We start from the raw sequence: 14,031 nt of genomic DNA on the forward strand, positions 1-14,031 counted from the left end.
AATTTAAGTAAAGATCAACATTATTAAAATCATACATGAAGTGAAATAAATAAAAACTCATTACATAACTGTAGCTAGTTGTACCCGTAATACTCCGCACACTTTATATTATATCTCTAAGACTAATTGCTTTGTGACAATCTGAATCGTTTCATGCATTAAAAAATCATTTAACTCGTTTAAATAATTTAATCATTTAATTTGTGTTTGAAATATTTTCCAATATAATTAACAGTTTCGAAAATATTTCAGATTCTTATCTTAAGTGACTTACCCTGTATATCTTGGAGCACTTATACAGTAACTGATGAAATATTGATTAACACATACAATTATTTTCTCTGATCATGAGTCAAAGCCCTTGGAATATAGAACATACAATGTATATACATGTATTCAATCTTTACTGGATTGGAAGTATTTAGAAGTTCACTTCATAAACCAGTAATTATGAAAACAAGTATGTGTACAGTTTTTACTGTTGAGGCTCTCGGGAGTAAGTCGTATACTTTTAGAAATGTGTTCCGGGTTTGCAAAATTTCATCAGCTATTATTTGCCGCGCACCCGATGCGATCGATATTGCCTGATTACAGGCGGATTTTACCAAATTTTTAATTCGTTATACATAATTAACAAAGCCCTAAACACCAAATCATCATTCTTGATTTTCGTCTTTTGGCTTCTGGAATCCCATCTTAAAATTTCTTCCACTTGTAGCTGATCGCTTAGAAATTAAAAATTATTTTATTTATTCTATTACTTACTCTATTATTCTATTACTTAGAAGTTAAACATTATAATAGAGTTACTAAGTGAATACATAGATGTATTCAATCTAAGGAAACCATTTCAAGCTTTCTAAGGTAATCACTTACAATGTACTATTAATACTATAAATGAGAGTGAAAAATAATATTTTATTTTAATCAATCAATATCTACATGTACATATACACATAAGTTTGCTCAGCTACAGGTGGGAGAAAATTTAAAGAATATTTCTATACAGCAAAATCAGGCAAAAATAAGAAATAACGATATTACACACATTTATATCTTTGTTAGTTAATTATAAACAATTAAAGAAAGTCAGTTGCCATTCGGAAGATCTAAGTTCAACAGTAGCCAAATTCGCTACAATAGTCACTGACGTAATGAAGACAACTCGCCTCGTATTGTGTATACAGAGTGTCCCAAACTAAGTGCGGGAGCTGGAAATGGGAGATTCCTGGGGTGATTCGAAACAACATTTTCCTTTGCAAAAGTGTCCTCCGAAGCTTTGTTAATGAGTTATTACCCCGACCAATCAGAGAGCGCGAATAACGAGCGCTCGACCGACTAGCGACAAGGTACAAGCTACGCGGAGCGTTTGCTACTCACCATGCTCGAAGCTTGTACAAGAAACTCAAGATCTTTACGTTATTGCCCAATTTCTCCTAAACTATTGGATGAAAAATTATGAAACAAATCAGGGACACGTTAACTATTGAGACACATAATACAGAATTTTTTCAGATTTTTAAATTAATTGTCTAAGTTGTAAAAAATAAAAAACGGGGAAAAAGAATTAACAAAAAATAAAAAGCAATGTTTTCGTAGTTTCTACGGACTGTACGTTATTTTACTGTGTATTAAAACATTGAAAACTATACAAGAATACTTATTTCATAATGAATGAACGAAAATTGGACGTATTAGTTGCTGTAATCGGTAAAGAGTACGGAAACATTGATATTTGTTTTTTTTCATTATGGCGGACCAAAGCAAAAAATGTTTAAATAAATTGAGATTAATAATACGACTCTAGTAATATGAGTAGTTACTATTGGTAAAACTCACCCATTCGGAGAGGAATTTACCTGCAGCTTGAACACTTGCTCCATTGGGTCACTGTGCCGATCCCGATCATTGGGGGATGATGTCCAGGTAGCGTTGATCGCAGGTACAACACCACAAGAAGCCACCTTGCATTTACAACATTTCGCAGTCACTAACACTGATCACTTCACCAAACGAGCACTTGACCTTTTAATGACCGACAACCGATTATTTTGAAACGTTCTGCGGCATTCCATAAATAAAAACCAGATGTTACACAGTTCAGCGGCGAAATTACGATCGATACTGACGATCTTTCCCGAAGTCTCTTTCCTCGTGCCCTCGCATCCCTCCAGCACGACTTCTCGGGGTGTAGCTTCGACCAAATACTCGAATTTGATTTGCTAGCTGACACCAACAAGGTTGGATCTTCCTCGGTTACTTTTTTTAGTGGAGGTGGTAGTCTGTCCTTCGAGTCGAAAAAGTCACAAGACAAATGCATGGGGAAAAGCAAAGGCATATCGAATTAGCGTAGGAGACCGTAACGAGTGTCTCGCAGATGTGGCCGTTTATGATCACAGGTATTGCCTTGCCTAGTTCGAAGGAGCTTTCTGTACTCGAGACTAAAGGCTGCAAGGGTTGCGTCGCGCTTACCGTTGATGTCCTTTCGATGCATTCGGATGGATGAAATACGGAATTGCCCGTTATTAAAAAGCGAGTTGGGGAAACTTTTTGCCCTTAAACATTTGGTCTACGAATGTCTGGCGGATACTAACTACTCGCCAAATCAAGGGTTAAATACATCAGTTGTATTCGAATCCCTTTAACTATTTCGATGTCTGCGTCCTGCGACTGAGTCTTGTTTTTTATCACGCTACACATGTAGTGACCGTACATTTATTCTTGTATTATTACTATATAATCCCTCCAATTTATTATTTCTGTTTGCCCTGCTACTTTTCAAAATATTTTTATGAAACAAAATCGAAAAAATAAACAGATATTCGTTGAAAATGATACGGAAAAATAACGCATCTTATATTTTGTATTTAAACGGCAAAACCAGATAAACGGTTTACCATGATATCGAATTTAATTTCCAAGTGGTTTATAAAGGAGATCCTAATTTTACATATACCTAAATGCATTTAAGTGCATGTAAAAGATTCGTAAAATCTTTAATACACAGGTAAGCCTCCTCTATAGGTCGAAAAGGTTTACGAAGATTGGGGAAGAGAGAAATAAACATCGGATAATGACTGTGTGTGTACTGTAATAAAATGCATGTCGGTCGCAGGACTCTGACATTGAAGTAACTAAAGAATGAGAATACAATTGCCGTATTTTCCCTTCATCGACGAGTTTGGCTGGCTGTGCGAGACATCCATTGACCAAATATTTAACGTTCAGAAGCTTTCCCAAACTGGCATTTTAACAATGGGCAATTTCATATTTCATTCGTCCGAATGCATCGAAAGGACTTCCATGGTAAGGGCGACGCGACCCTCGTGACCTTCGGTCACAGGTACGAAAGACTCCTCCGAACTAGGCAGGACAATACCTGTGATCATAAATGGCATTGTCGATCGTAATTTCGCCGCCGAACTGTGTAACATCTTGTCTTTATTTACGGAATGCCATAGAACGTTTCAAAATAGTCGGTTGTCGGTCATTAAAAAGTCAAGTGCTCGTTTAGTGAAGTGATCAGTGTTAGTTACCACATAGTGTCGTAAATGCAAGGTGTTGTCTTTGGTGTTGTACCTGTGATCAGCGCTACCTGGGTATCGTCCCCCAATGATCGGGATCGGCCCAGTGACCCAATGGAGCAAGTGTTCAGGCAACTGGTGAATTCCTCTCCGAATGGGTGAGTTTTACCGATAGTAATTACTCATATTACTAGAGTCCTATTATTAATCTCAATTTATTTAAACATTTTTTGCTTTTGTCCGCCATAATTAAAAAAAAACAAATATCAATGTTTCCGTACTTTTTACCGATTACAGCAACTAATACGTCCAATTTTCGTTCATTCATTATGAAATAAGTATTCTTGTACAGTTTTCAATGTTTTAATACACAGTAAAATAACGTACAATCCGTATGAACTACGAAAACATTGCTTTTTATTTTTTTTTGCTATGGCATTATTACTTTACTAAATCGGTATTATAAATTCTTTTTTCTCGTTTTTTGTTTTACAACTTTGTTAATTAATTTTAATATCTGAGAAAAATTCCACGACATTTGTCGCGGTAGCTAAGGTGTCCCTGATTTTTTTATAATTTTTTATTCAATAGTTTAGGAGAAATTAACACTAACATTGTTTTTTTCTTATTTTTTACGACTTGGCTAATAATTTAAAAATCTGAAAAAAATTGCAGAGTATGTGTCGCAATAGCCAGCGTGTCCCTGACCTTTTACATCATTTTTCATCCAATAGTTTAGAAGAAATTGGGCAATAACGTAAAGATCTTGAGTTTCTTGTACAAGCTTCGAGCACGGTGAGTGGTAGACCCTCCGTGTAGTTTGTAACCTGTCGCTGGTTGGCTGTGCGCTCGCTATTCGTGCTCTGTGATTGGTCGGGGTTTTTCGGTAATAACTCGTTAACATAACTTCGGAGAACAGTTTTGCAAAGGAAAATGTTGTTTAGAATCACCCCAGGAATCTCCCATTTCCGACTCCCGCACTTAGTTTGGGACACCCTGTATGTAGCTCTATTATAATTTTACGACAGTTGGCTGGGATAGTAGCTGTCGTCACTGACATTCGATTATCCGAATTTCAAGCCAAGTTTATTAATAAACGAAGTTCGATCACAATTTCCTTATTCTTTATGTATTTTTGTTTTGTTTTGATATCTAGATTTATCCTTTTAATTTTCCCTTACCTGTTGTCAAGCATACATATACATACAGGGTGATCCTCTTGCTAGAGGACTTAAAACAGTATCGCCTTAAAACCATCACAGCTGAGCTCTATTGTGATCTAAGAGGACTACAATTTTCTTGTGCGTTTCTTAACCGAACATTAACAGATTATACATACAAACACGGTGCTCCTGCTGCGACGTTTTTATAGCGGCACTATCTTTAAGTTCTCAAATGAGAGGATCACCGTCGATAATACTTAGGCTGATATGCTTGAACTCATCACTATTCTTAATTACAAGCATGGTATATTATATCCTCATAGTTCATAACTAAATTGTTCCTTATTGCTTGTTTCAGGGAAAACTGTAGAGTGGATACACCCTATGTAAAGACATATGCGACTTTAGGTTATTTATAACTTGGCGTTCGTATTAAATTTAAATTTTACACTTAAACATTTAATAGTTCAATTCTCACTATACTTTCTGAGTTCGAGTGCCTGAGCTATTAAAGGCTTGCCTCCGTTATTTTCGTTTCTTTGGTTAATCCTTGAAAACAGACAAAACCAATACTGAACTACTTACCGTAGATAATCAATACAGAAAAGGTAATGCTGTTAATGGAAAGTAGAATTATAAGAGTCTTGTTGAAATTTTGGAAATTTGGAAAAGATATTTACATTAAGGGACTCGTTACGCATGAGCTACAACAAAAACAACAATATGGATACAACCTAATGTATTTGATGCGATTTCGAGGTACAATAAGTACTCTTCGCTTTGTTGTAACTCCACAGGGAGAGTATAAGCTTGAAATACTGTTATTTCAGTATATATTCCACAGAAGTGCATATAAATTACTTTTCGAACCATCTGACCAGGACACACCCCTAAATACTTTGTACAAACGTAAACTAGTTGTTCCTTTGAGTAGAAATACAGCGAAATGTAGAGTCTGACGTTGGTACTGTTGTTCATAGCGAATGTACAGCCATATTTGTCTGTTCAGGGAACTCCTCAGCTTACCTGAATGGGCAAGGCACGAAAAACGAGATCTGTTTTAATAGGGGAAAATTACGTTCAGATATCTGGTAGTATTGAATCTAAGATGCGCCCTGTGGGTGCTAGTCAAACTTGAGCCCATTGACCGCTCCCATTGATCGCAGATTTCATTAATACTAATTGCTAGGTGTTATCGAAAAGTTTGTATTGATGCTAACCAATGAGAATTAAATCTAGGACATTTTATTCACTATAAACATGATGACGATGGAAGAAACACGTGAACTCAAGTTGAGCCCTACTGACACGCCTAATGAGATATTTAAACGTGCAACATAAAACGCAAAACGTGTTCGTTGTGTAGATTACAGATTAGAATAGATGTAGATATATATATATATATATGTAACTGTAAGTACTTAATGCAATGTTATCCCATTCACGGCCTAAACTTACAATGGCCTGTGTTATTAAGTATAAGTGCAGAGAAAAGCGAAGCTATTGCGCTCTGATTGTAGTGATTCAATATATAAACTGCTATTAATCGTTGTTCATGAATAAGTAAAACTACAGCAAAAAAAGGAAAAGACAAGAAAGAACCTAAAAATAATTCATCTGTTTAATGCCTAACTAAAGTATTATAGCTATAACACTCATCTCGGAAGACAGTTTTTTGAATATGTACTGATTTTATTCGTTTAGATACTCGTGTATTGGATTCTCGGTGCTGTTGCTGCCCCAGTACCCAGAATCGTTAGATAATAATAAGTACAATTTGACAGTACTTGTAAAAGTTAGTCATATAGAATGTTTATTTTTCTCTTCCTAAGAAAGTTACGAAAATATTTGTTAATTATGATTAAAAATAGTTCACGTGTCTCGTAATGATTTAAGCCTTAGACAAATAAAGGTTATAGCCTTATCCAAGTTGTAATTTCAATATCTCACAAACTGTGCACTGTTCAGATGAAATAACAGTGTTTCGTAATAGGACATTTTAACAGACAGAACTTAATTAAAACCGTTGTTTTGAAAGTAAAAGTAGAATTTTTGTTTTAATTAATGAAACTTGAGAATGATGCGAAGTACACCAAAATATCGTGACTTTAAGTCTGCAGGATATAATTATTATAGTTTCAACAAATGTTTTAGTTTTGGACAACATTCGTTATAAAGGTGTGTATAACTTAGCTGTACAATATGTTAAAAATGATGATAGGAGTTAGTTTGGATATGAGAGCGATGTAGTTCCTGTAACAGTTCGGGCACTCGAGTTAGTCCTAAGAAATTTGAACTTATGACGAATACGTTGTTTGGGAGCTCAAGTTAGCAGTAAACATACTTAAAATAGATGCGTAGCTAGTTGTAAGATAAAAATGACAAATATATTATAGTTCTTAGGGGAATAAATATAACGACTACGATATAGGTGTTCAAATTAGTCATTTATAAATTACAATGATTTGTGAGCAGAAACGAGTTATTCTCTTAGACTATTTTATAAAGTTCTATTTGAAGATAGTGAGTCTATTTACGAATAAGCTTTATGACAAATCAAAAAACTTTTTTAATTCCTGTATATGTATACCTATCTGTGCACACATTGCTGTTCTGCCTATGTGCCCTTTTTCAACAAACATAACTAGACTGTACAAGTTAAAAATTTTATTCTTTTAATACAAATTAAATGGACCGCTGTGTCTTGAATCAAAGATCATCCTTCTACGTTATTTAAGTATCGGAATTTCTGTATTAATCGACTTATACTAAAGAGGAAAAGTATCTGTGTACTAATAACGATGAAAAATTGATAAAATTTGAAAAATGTGAAATAGCAAATTTCATAATTATTTTAATTTCATTATTTTCTCGGAAAACGTTAATCACTGAATTAATAAACTTTAAACTTCCATTTCAAACTTAAACTTTTTATATTAATCGGTATATACTAAAAGTAAGGAGTATCTACATATGCACTGTTAGCAATGCATAAATTGACAGAATTGGGGAAATATAAAATACTAAATCCCACAATTATTTTGATTTGGAAAACGTTAATCCTTATTATTACAATAGATTTCAAACTTCAGTTTGAAGTTTAAAGTATAATTAGAATTCTATTGTATATATCATTATATTATTTTTAAATTGGTATTAACTAATAGATTGGAGTTGAGCAAAGAGGGCTTACTTTTAAGTTATAGCAAATTATTAATGAAGATATATATCTAAAATACTTAAATATTTATTTATATATTTTTATATGTTATTTTAAAATACCTCATAGTTCTTATCGAATTTTGAATCTTCGACTATAAACATGTATCAGATCAGTAGGTAAAAGTGAACAAAAGCAGAAAATTGTAAGAAGATATTATTTGGTTAGAGTCATAGACACGAATTGAATGAATATAAAGATTATGATACTTCGAATTAGTTTAGATTTACTTATACATATGTATATGATTAATAATACACTATCTACTTGTTATAAGTATGTTAGCTTGGATTTCATGGTTAGAAATTAAATTCTTATTCTCTTTAGCTCCATGCCTCATAAAACAAATATCTTTATACCTCATCAATATATTAATTTATACAATTATAACTTTAAATTGTATTTGAGTGATGCCATAGCTTATGTAATTGTTTGAAGCATTATTCTCTCTTGTGTAATACTACAAAATTTTGATTATAATTACCATAAAGTAATTAACATGAAAGAAGCTTATCCCGCTTAAAGATATGTTGAAAGGTAATGAACGGGGTTTGTCAATCCTAATGTTCACTTTTTAATGAATTTTTGTTCATTTGGACCATTCATTAAATTAAATACACCAATATTCACTTTAGGACATATTACCAATATTTTGTGAAATATAATAAATAATGTTTCGCCCAGCGACCTACAGCGTTGAAAGTTTAAAAACTAGGAATATTCGAAAATTTGAATAATTAAATTTATTCAGAAGTTTTCAGATTTTAAGGAATACGGAAACATAATAATTTTTAAATCAGAAAGCGTATATATTTGAAAAAGTGAACCTTTAAATTGAATTAATAAATTGGAGGATTGAAAAATTCAATTATGTGAAGATTTCTAGACAAAAGAATTTAAATATTTGAAAATGTAAAGTTTTAAAAATTAAGATATTTAGAGATGTTAAGATTTGAAAGTTATAAAATTTGAATATGTGAAGATTTGAGAATTTGAAGATTAGAAAATTTAATTTAAAGATTTTGAGATTGGAAATTTAACTATTCCATAAATTGAGGCTTTAAAAATAAAAAAAAATTTGAATACTAGATAGATTATCTAGAATGTAGACATCAGAATGAGAAAAAAAGTTCCTACGCACATATGCCCAATAAAGATTATTTCTTTAGTAACAAACTATTTTCTATCGTCCAAAGTGTTACATCGAAACATGTTCATAATAACAAAAGTGCCAAGTATTTATGGAGTCTAGGTTCTATGTATGAAAATAATTAAAAAGGTTTATGTGCATATGTGCCATGAAATGCTTAATTCTTTTTAGTTATAAGTACTAACATACACTATTTTATCGCATCTTTAAAGGAGATATCACCATATAAGGAGTACGAGATATAAAATAGCGTTTCACAACAAAAAACCAAAATTATTTTTCGCTCTTCTCCCTTCCCCCAAGAAAAGGTTTACATTTTTGTCATTTCACACGCGAGCTAAGACTGTACTTGAAACAACCATCATAAATGCATATAGTATTGTTAAAGAATTAATTATTCTGGAACGTGGATGAACATAAACTTTTCTTTCATTTTGATGTCTGCAACACGTTTTTGTTAACATCCGCTGAGTAACAGTTTGAAAGTCTCTAAATTGAAAGACAGAAAGAGTACTTCATCACGAGATCGTTTAGCCAGGAGAGGGGACTTGATGAACTGTGCTCGTGAGTGCATCTGTTGAATACGTCTGCTCTACTGTCACACGATCGATAACGTGGTTCTGTAAGGGTGATAACCGAGTAAGAAGCTCCTAAGCACACTGCAGATAGAAAATTTGGAATCAATTGCTGATGCTTATTAAAAGTATATTTTATATGTAGCTATACTGTATACTAGTGGTATAGTTATACTTTATATGTAATAACTTATACTGTACATATCTATAGCTACTCAAATTTTGTGCAGAATGTTGAAAGAAGATCATTCAGCAGTTATGCGATAGTACACACCACACCGAGCAAAAGAATCTTAATAGACATATGTTTCAAGCTTAACAGTTTCTGAGATATAAACATTTCTGTATGTAAGCATCATTATTGACTTAGTTTCTATATCTTCTATATGTTGCGTGGGACATTTTTTGCAGTGTGTATGAACCGTGTCCTGAATGGCTCCATTTAATTTCCATACTCTTTCTGCGTAATATAAGAGAACACTTAAATAAGAATTGAACATGATGAACCAGTTGCATGGTTCCCTCGATCCCTTGATTTTACCCTTTAGATTTTTGTTTATAGGGATATTTGAAAAACGCAATGTATATATCGGTAAATGACAGAAGACTTATGTGATCGGATGCAGCGTGCTTGTCAAATGATTTGACAAATCCTGAAATTTTCGAGAGAATTCGCGACTCTATAAGAAGATGTCAAGCATAGGTGGATGGAAGGACATGCAGAACACTTTCTGTAGAAGGCAATCAGTCAATCCTGATACTATGTGCTACTCGTACATATACATACTAAAACGTTTATATTTTAAAAACGGTCGAGCTTTCGACCTATAGGATTTTTTATTCATTGTCAATGTGGTGTGGACTATCCATCAATTAAATATTGAGTGATATAGAAGTGTACATGCAGCTAGACTATTATACTTACGTATTATTTATTTGAAGTTAGTACTTTCAATAATATTTATAATGTTCTTCATTTCAACAAAAATTCGTATAATTACATATTTATTGAATCTTAAATTTTGTGTTTAATAAGGAAATTATCATTTTCTGTAATTTATAATAGGAAATGACTCCAAACTTTTGGCCTGTAGTGTATATCCGACTATAGACAAAACCTAATTAGAGTTGACATATACGAATACATTAAAATGATATTCAAATTTTACGAATCTTTTGTTCTATTTTAATGATTATATGATACTTTTAAAACAACTTGAAATTTTCAATAATTTGATCTTCATTGATGGGTACATATGTATATTGGATGCCTGTATTGTCTTAAATGTTGCTCTTTTCAAACTTTATTATCCTCAAAATCAGATGACGTAACCTTTAAGTTTCCTCTATACTATACATTCATCTATATATGTATAAAGATACGGTTATCATTACATAAAACAACAATATATTTTCCTAAAACAGAGGCTTTTTATAACATATTAAAGCAGAGTCATTTAAGGACTTTAATACTCTTCCAACGCGAATGAGATTCAATTTTTAAATCTCTAAATTTTTAGATTTTCGAATATTTGAAATAATCTTTAATTTTTCAAATTTTCAAATATTTAAAATACGAATCTACATTATGTTAAATGATCCAACCTTAAACTTTCAACTTTTCAAACATTCAAAATTATCAAACTTTTAAAAACTATTTATTTGTTTACTTCAACTTTTAGATTCTAATTTCTAAAACCTTGTATTTGAGCTCTGAATGATCTCTTTAACATAAGACTTAAATTAACAAAGATTGTATAAGTGCACACAGTTTGAAGTTCGCGATATAAAATAAGACAATTCAGAACTGTCTCGATTACGCGATTTCCCAACAATACAAACATAATTGTATTTAATTAGGGATAAGTTTGGCATTCATGTTAATAATTCTGTATTAACAAAATTCAAATTAAGGCACAACTCAAGTATAATATCGTAAAATACGTTCAAAGATTTTTCATATTTTTTATAATTATAGCATTTATTCTCCTTGCACATATATACTTTACTTATGCTCCACATATCTATCCATCGGCATCGCTCACTTCTTATTCTCTCTACGGCCTGAAGAAAACTATAACAGTACAATCGAAAGAAAACAGCCATGTTTACCACCGAAAGACTGAAAAAGTACCTGAAAACCCCTGCCGAAAAATACAAGTAACTCCTAAATAAAGGTTCTAGAGTAATAAGCAACCATTTTATCTCAACGAAAAAATAACGCTGAAAAGCAGAAAAGAAAATAATTTGAAATCCCTGTTTACGATAATGGAGGTAATCGATTCAAGATACCAGTGGTTCTCAATGTTTCTTGCGTCACAATTTGCATCTTAGCAAACTATGTCGTCAGAGATGGGAAAGTAAATTATTTACTCTGCAACTATTACTGTTTACTATTTGCCTCTACGGAAGAATTAAATTTGACTAGTTTGAACACAAACCATTTACGAATATAGCTTAAACGAAGTTTCAAGCGTAAGCAAATAAACATCGTACTTTTAAGGCATTAACGAAGAGAAGAGATTGTAAAGAAACAGTTTCGATGACACTTTTAATTCCAAGTTAGTCAGAACTCATGAAACACTAACGTATAAAGGAAGAACCCTAGGTTGAGGATTTATCACGCTTTTGCATTGAATTCTCTTCATCTTTGATGGTTCTAAAACCTGACGATATAGAAAATATAAGTTAAAAAGTCGAAATTTTGCACATGGAAGAATCAAAGTGGAAGCTAACAAAGCGTTACTCACCGATAAAAGTTTGCAAGTTATTGTATTCTAAATCAATTATGGACGTCGAATAGTTGGATAGACTAGATTAGAGCGTAACTAAGAAAAAGGAAAGAAAATACGACCTTTGCATTAGACACTTTGTAATTGCGTTAGCGATCTGTGACGTGCTTATCAAGTATGTACTATTTTAACGCCGCGTTGAGTCTACTTAATGATGAAGAGAGGAGGAAGAAAATGTTACTATCTAGGAATAAGGATACGTATTAGAGTACTCCCCTAGAAAGGGTACTAAATAGGGTACTCCTCTAGCGTACATAATTTTGTAAAAGATCAATGGCATAGTCATCTAAAATGATTATATTAAATAAAAATCGACAGGGCTGAGCCGACTTAATATTCGCGTGAGAACTGATATTACGAGTGACCTGATAACGAGTGGCGAGCATTCGTATAATGTATTATAGTCGTCGAGGAGAGAATTGTTGCGTTGAGTTAATTCTACGATGCGTAATTAACAAACTCATTGTTTCAATGTGTGTGACTGCATTTACGCATACGCATACATGTGTATATAGAGCTGCATATATACACGTATACGTAAAAACAGGAAGAATGTTACTCGTTATATTATGATAAAATATGTGATATACGCGTACTACTTTAAGCTGTCAATAGAATGTCCTAATATTAAATATTATAGCGACATTATGTTATGTGTCATGTTCAATTATTTAACTTTCTCTTCTTTCCTTCTTCACTAAGGAATCCATTACCCTTCGTACTTAAATCTGCCATTCAATCTTCAAACATCGATGTAAGTATGAAAACTAACAATAACTTTATTTCAATCTACTCTACATATACGACTCGCAAATTTGTACAAGGATTAGGGTACAAACATATTACTATCACGTCACATATTATAGCAAAATTTGTTTTATATTATAGCAAAATAGGTTTAAAACAATAGAAATACCTTGGTTCACGCTATGAATTTACTATTGTATAGAACGTGAATTCACGTGACGTGACAGTAATGTATTCGCACCCTTAAGGTCGATTCGCACATATCCGTTGCCGTCCAGTTTGTTCCATCTCCTTCAAAAAATATCGTTCTCTTATTTTCAAATGGAACGGTTCGCACTTGGTACATTCCGACCCGTACCCATCCATCCGAAACTGTCCGAAAAAACTTAATATCTTTGGCAATAATACTTTCGTTTTTTGCCGTAGACCAACGAAAGGTCTCTTGAAATCGAACGAAACAGACCCTTTTTTATGAGCCTAATAGGTTCTTGAGCTGAACGTCTTGAAAGACGCACAATGGGGGACCGTCATAAAAAACCAGTGGGCTACCTTCTAATGAGTGTGGAACTACTTACGTATATTTCTCATTAAATCTTTATCAAACTGTTATTACTAGATTTTTTATGTTTTCCTAATGAAAATGATACCCAACATGACACAATTCAGAATATTTTTAATAATTGCAACGAAAAACGTATACAATATCAATTCCATACAATACCTATATGACCTATTGCAAACGTTTTTACAGAATATAATTGTGGGCCTTTTCACGTCAATTCAATTACTTTTGCTCTTCAATATTAGTAATTTTAGCAATATTAAAATACGTTGTAGTGCACATGTAATTAAGTATGTTT

At 32.6% G+C, this 14,031-nt stretch overlaps 1 protein-coding gene across 4 annotated transcripts in view; it reads left to right on the plus strand.

The window, feature by feature from the left end:
- The window catches only part of LOC143184849 (uncharacterized), a 148,328-nt gene that overhangs the window by 70,089 nt on the left and 64,208 nt on the right, over positions 1-14,031 (plus strand). For 3 of the 4 annotated variants that reach the window (XM_076387365.1, XM_076387368.1, XM_076387367.1), the window contains exon 16: positions 5,046-7,865. The exons of the other annotated variant lie outside the window; for it this stretch is intronic. In XM_076387365.1, the coding sequence (XP_076243480.1) occupies positions 5,046-5,106 (61 nt within the window). In that variant the 3' untranslated portion in view covers positions 5,107-7,865. Of the gene's footprint in view, positions 1-5,045; positions 7,866-14,031 lie in introns of those variants that run through there. 4 annotated transcript variants of the gene reach the window in all.

This window comes from Calliopsis andreniformis, chromosome 10 (assembly GCF_051401765.1).
Source record: "Calliopsis andreniformis isolate RMS-2024a chromosome 10, iyCalAndr_principal, whole genome shotgun sequence".
Classification (NCBI taxonomy): domain Eukaryota; kingdom Metazoa; phylum Arthropoda; class Insecta; order Hymenoptera; family Andrenidae; genus Calliopsis; species Calliopsis andreniformis.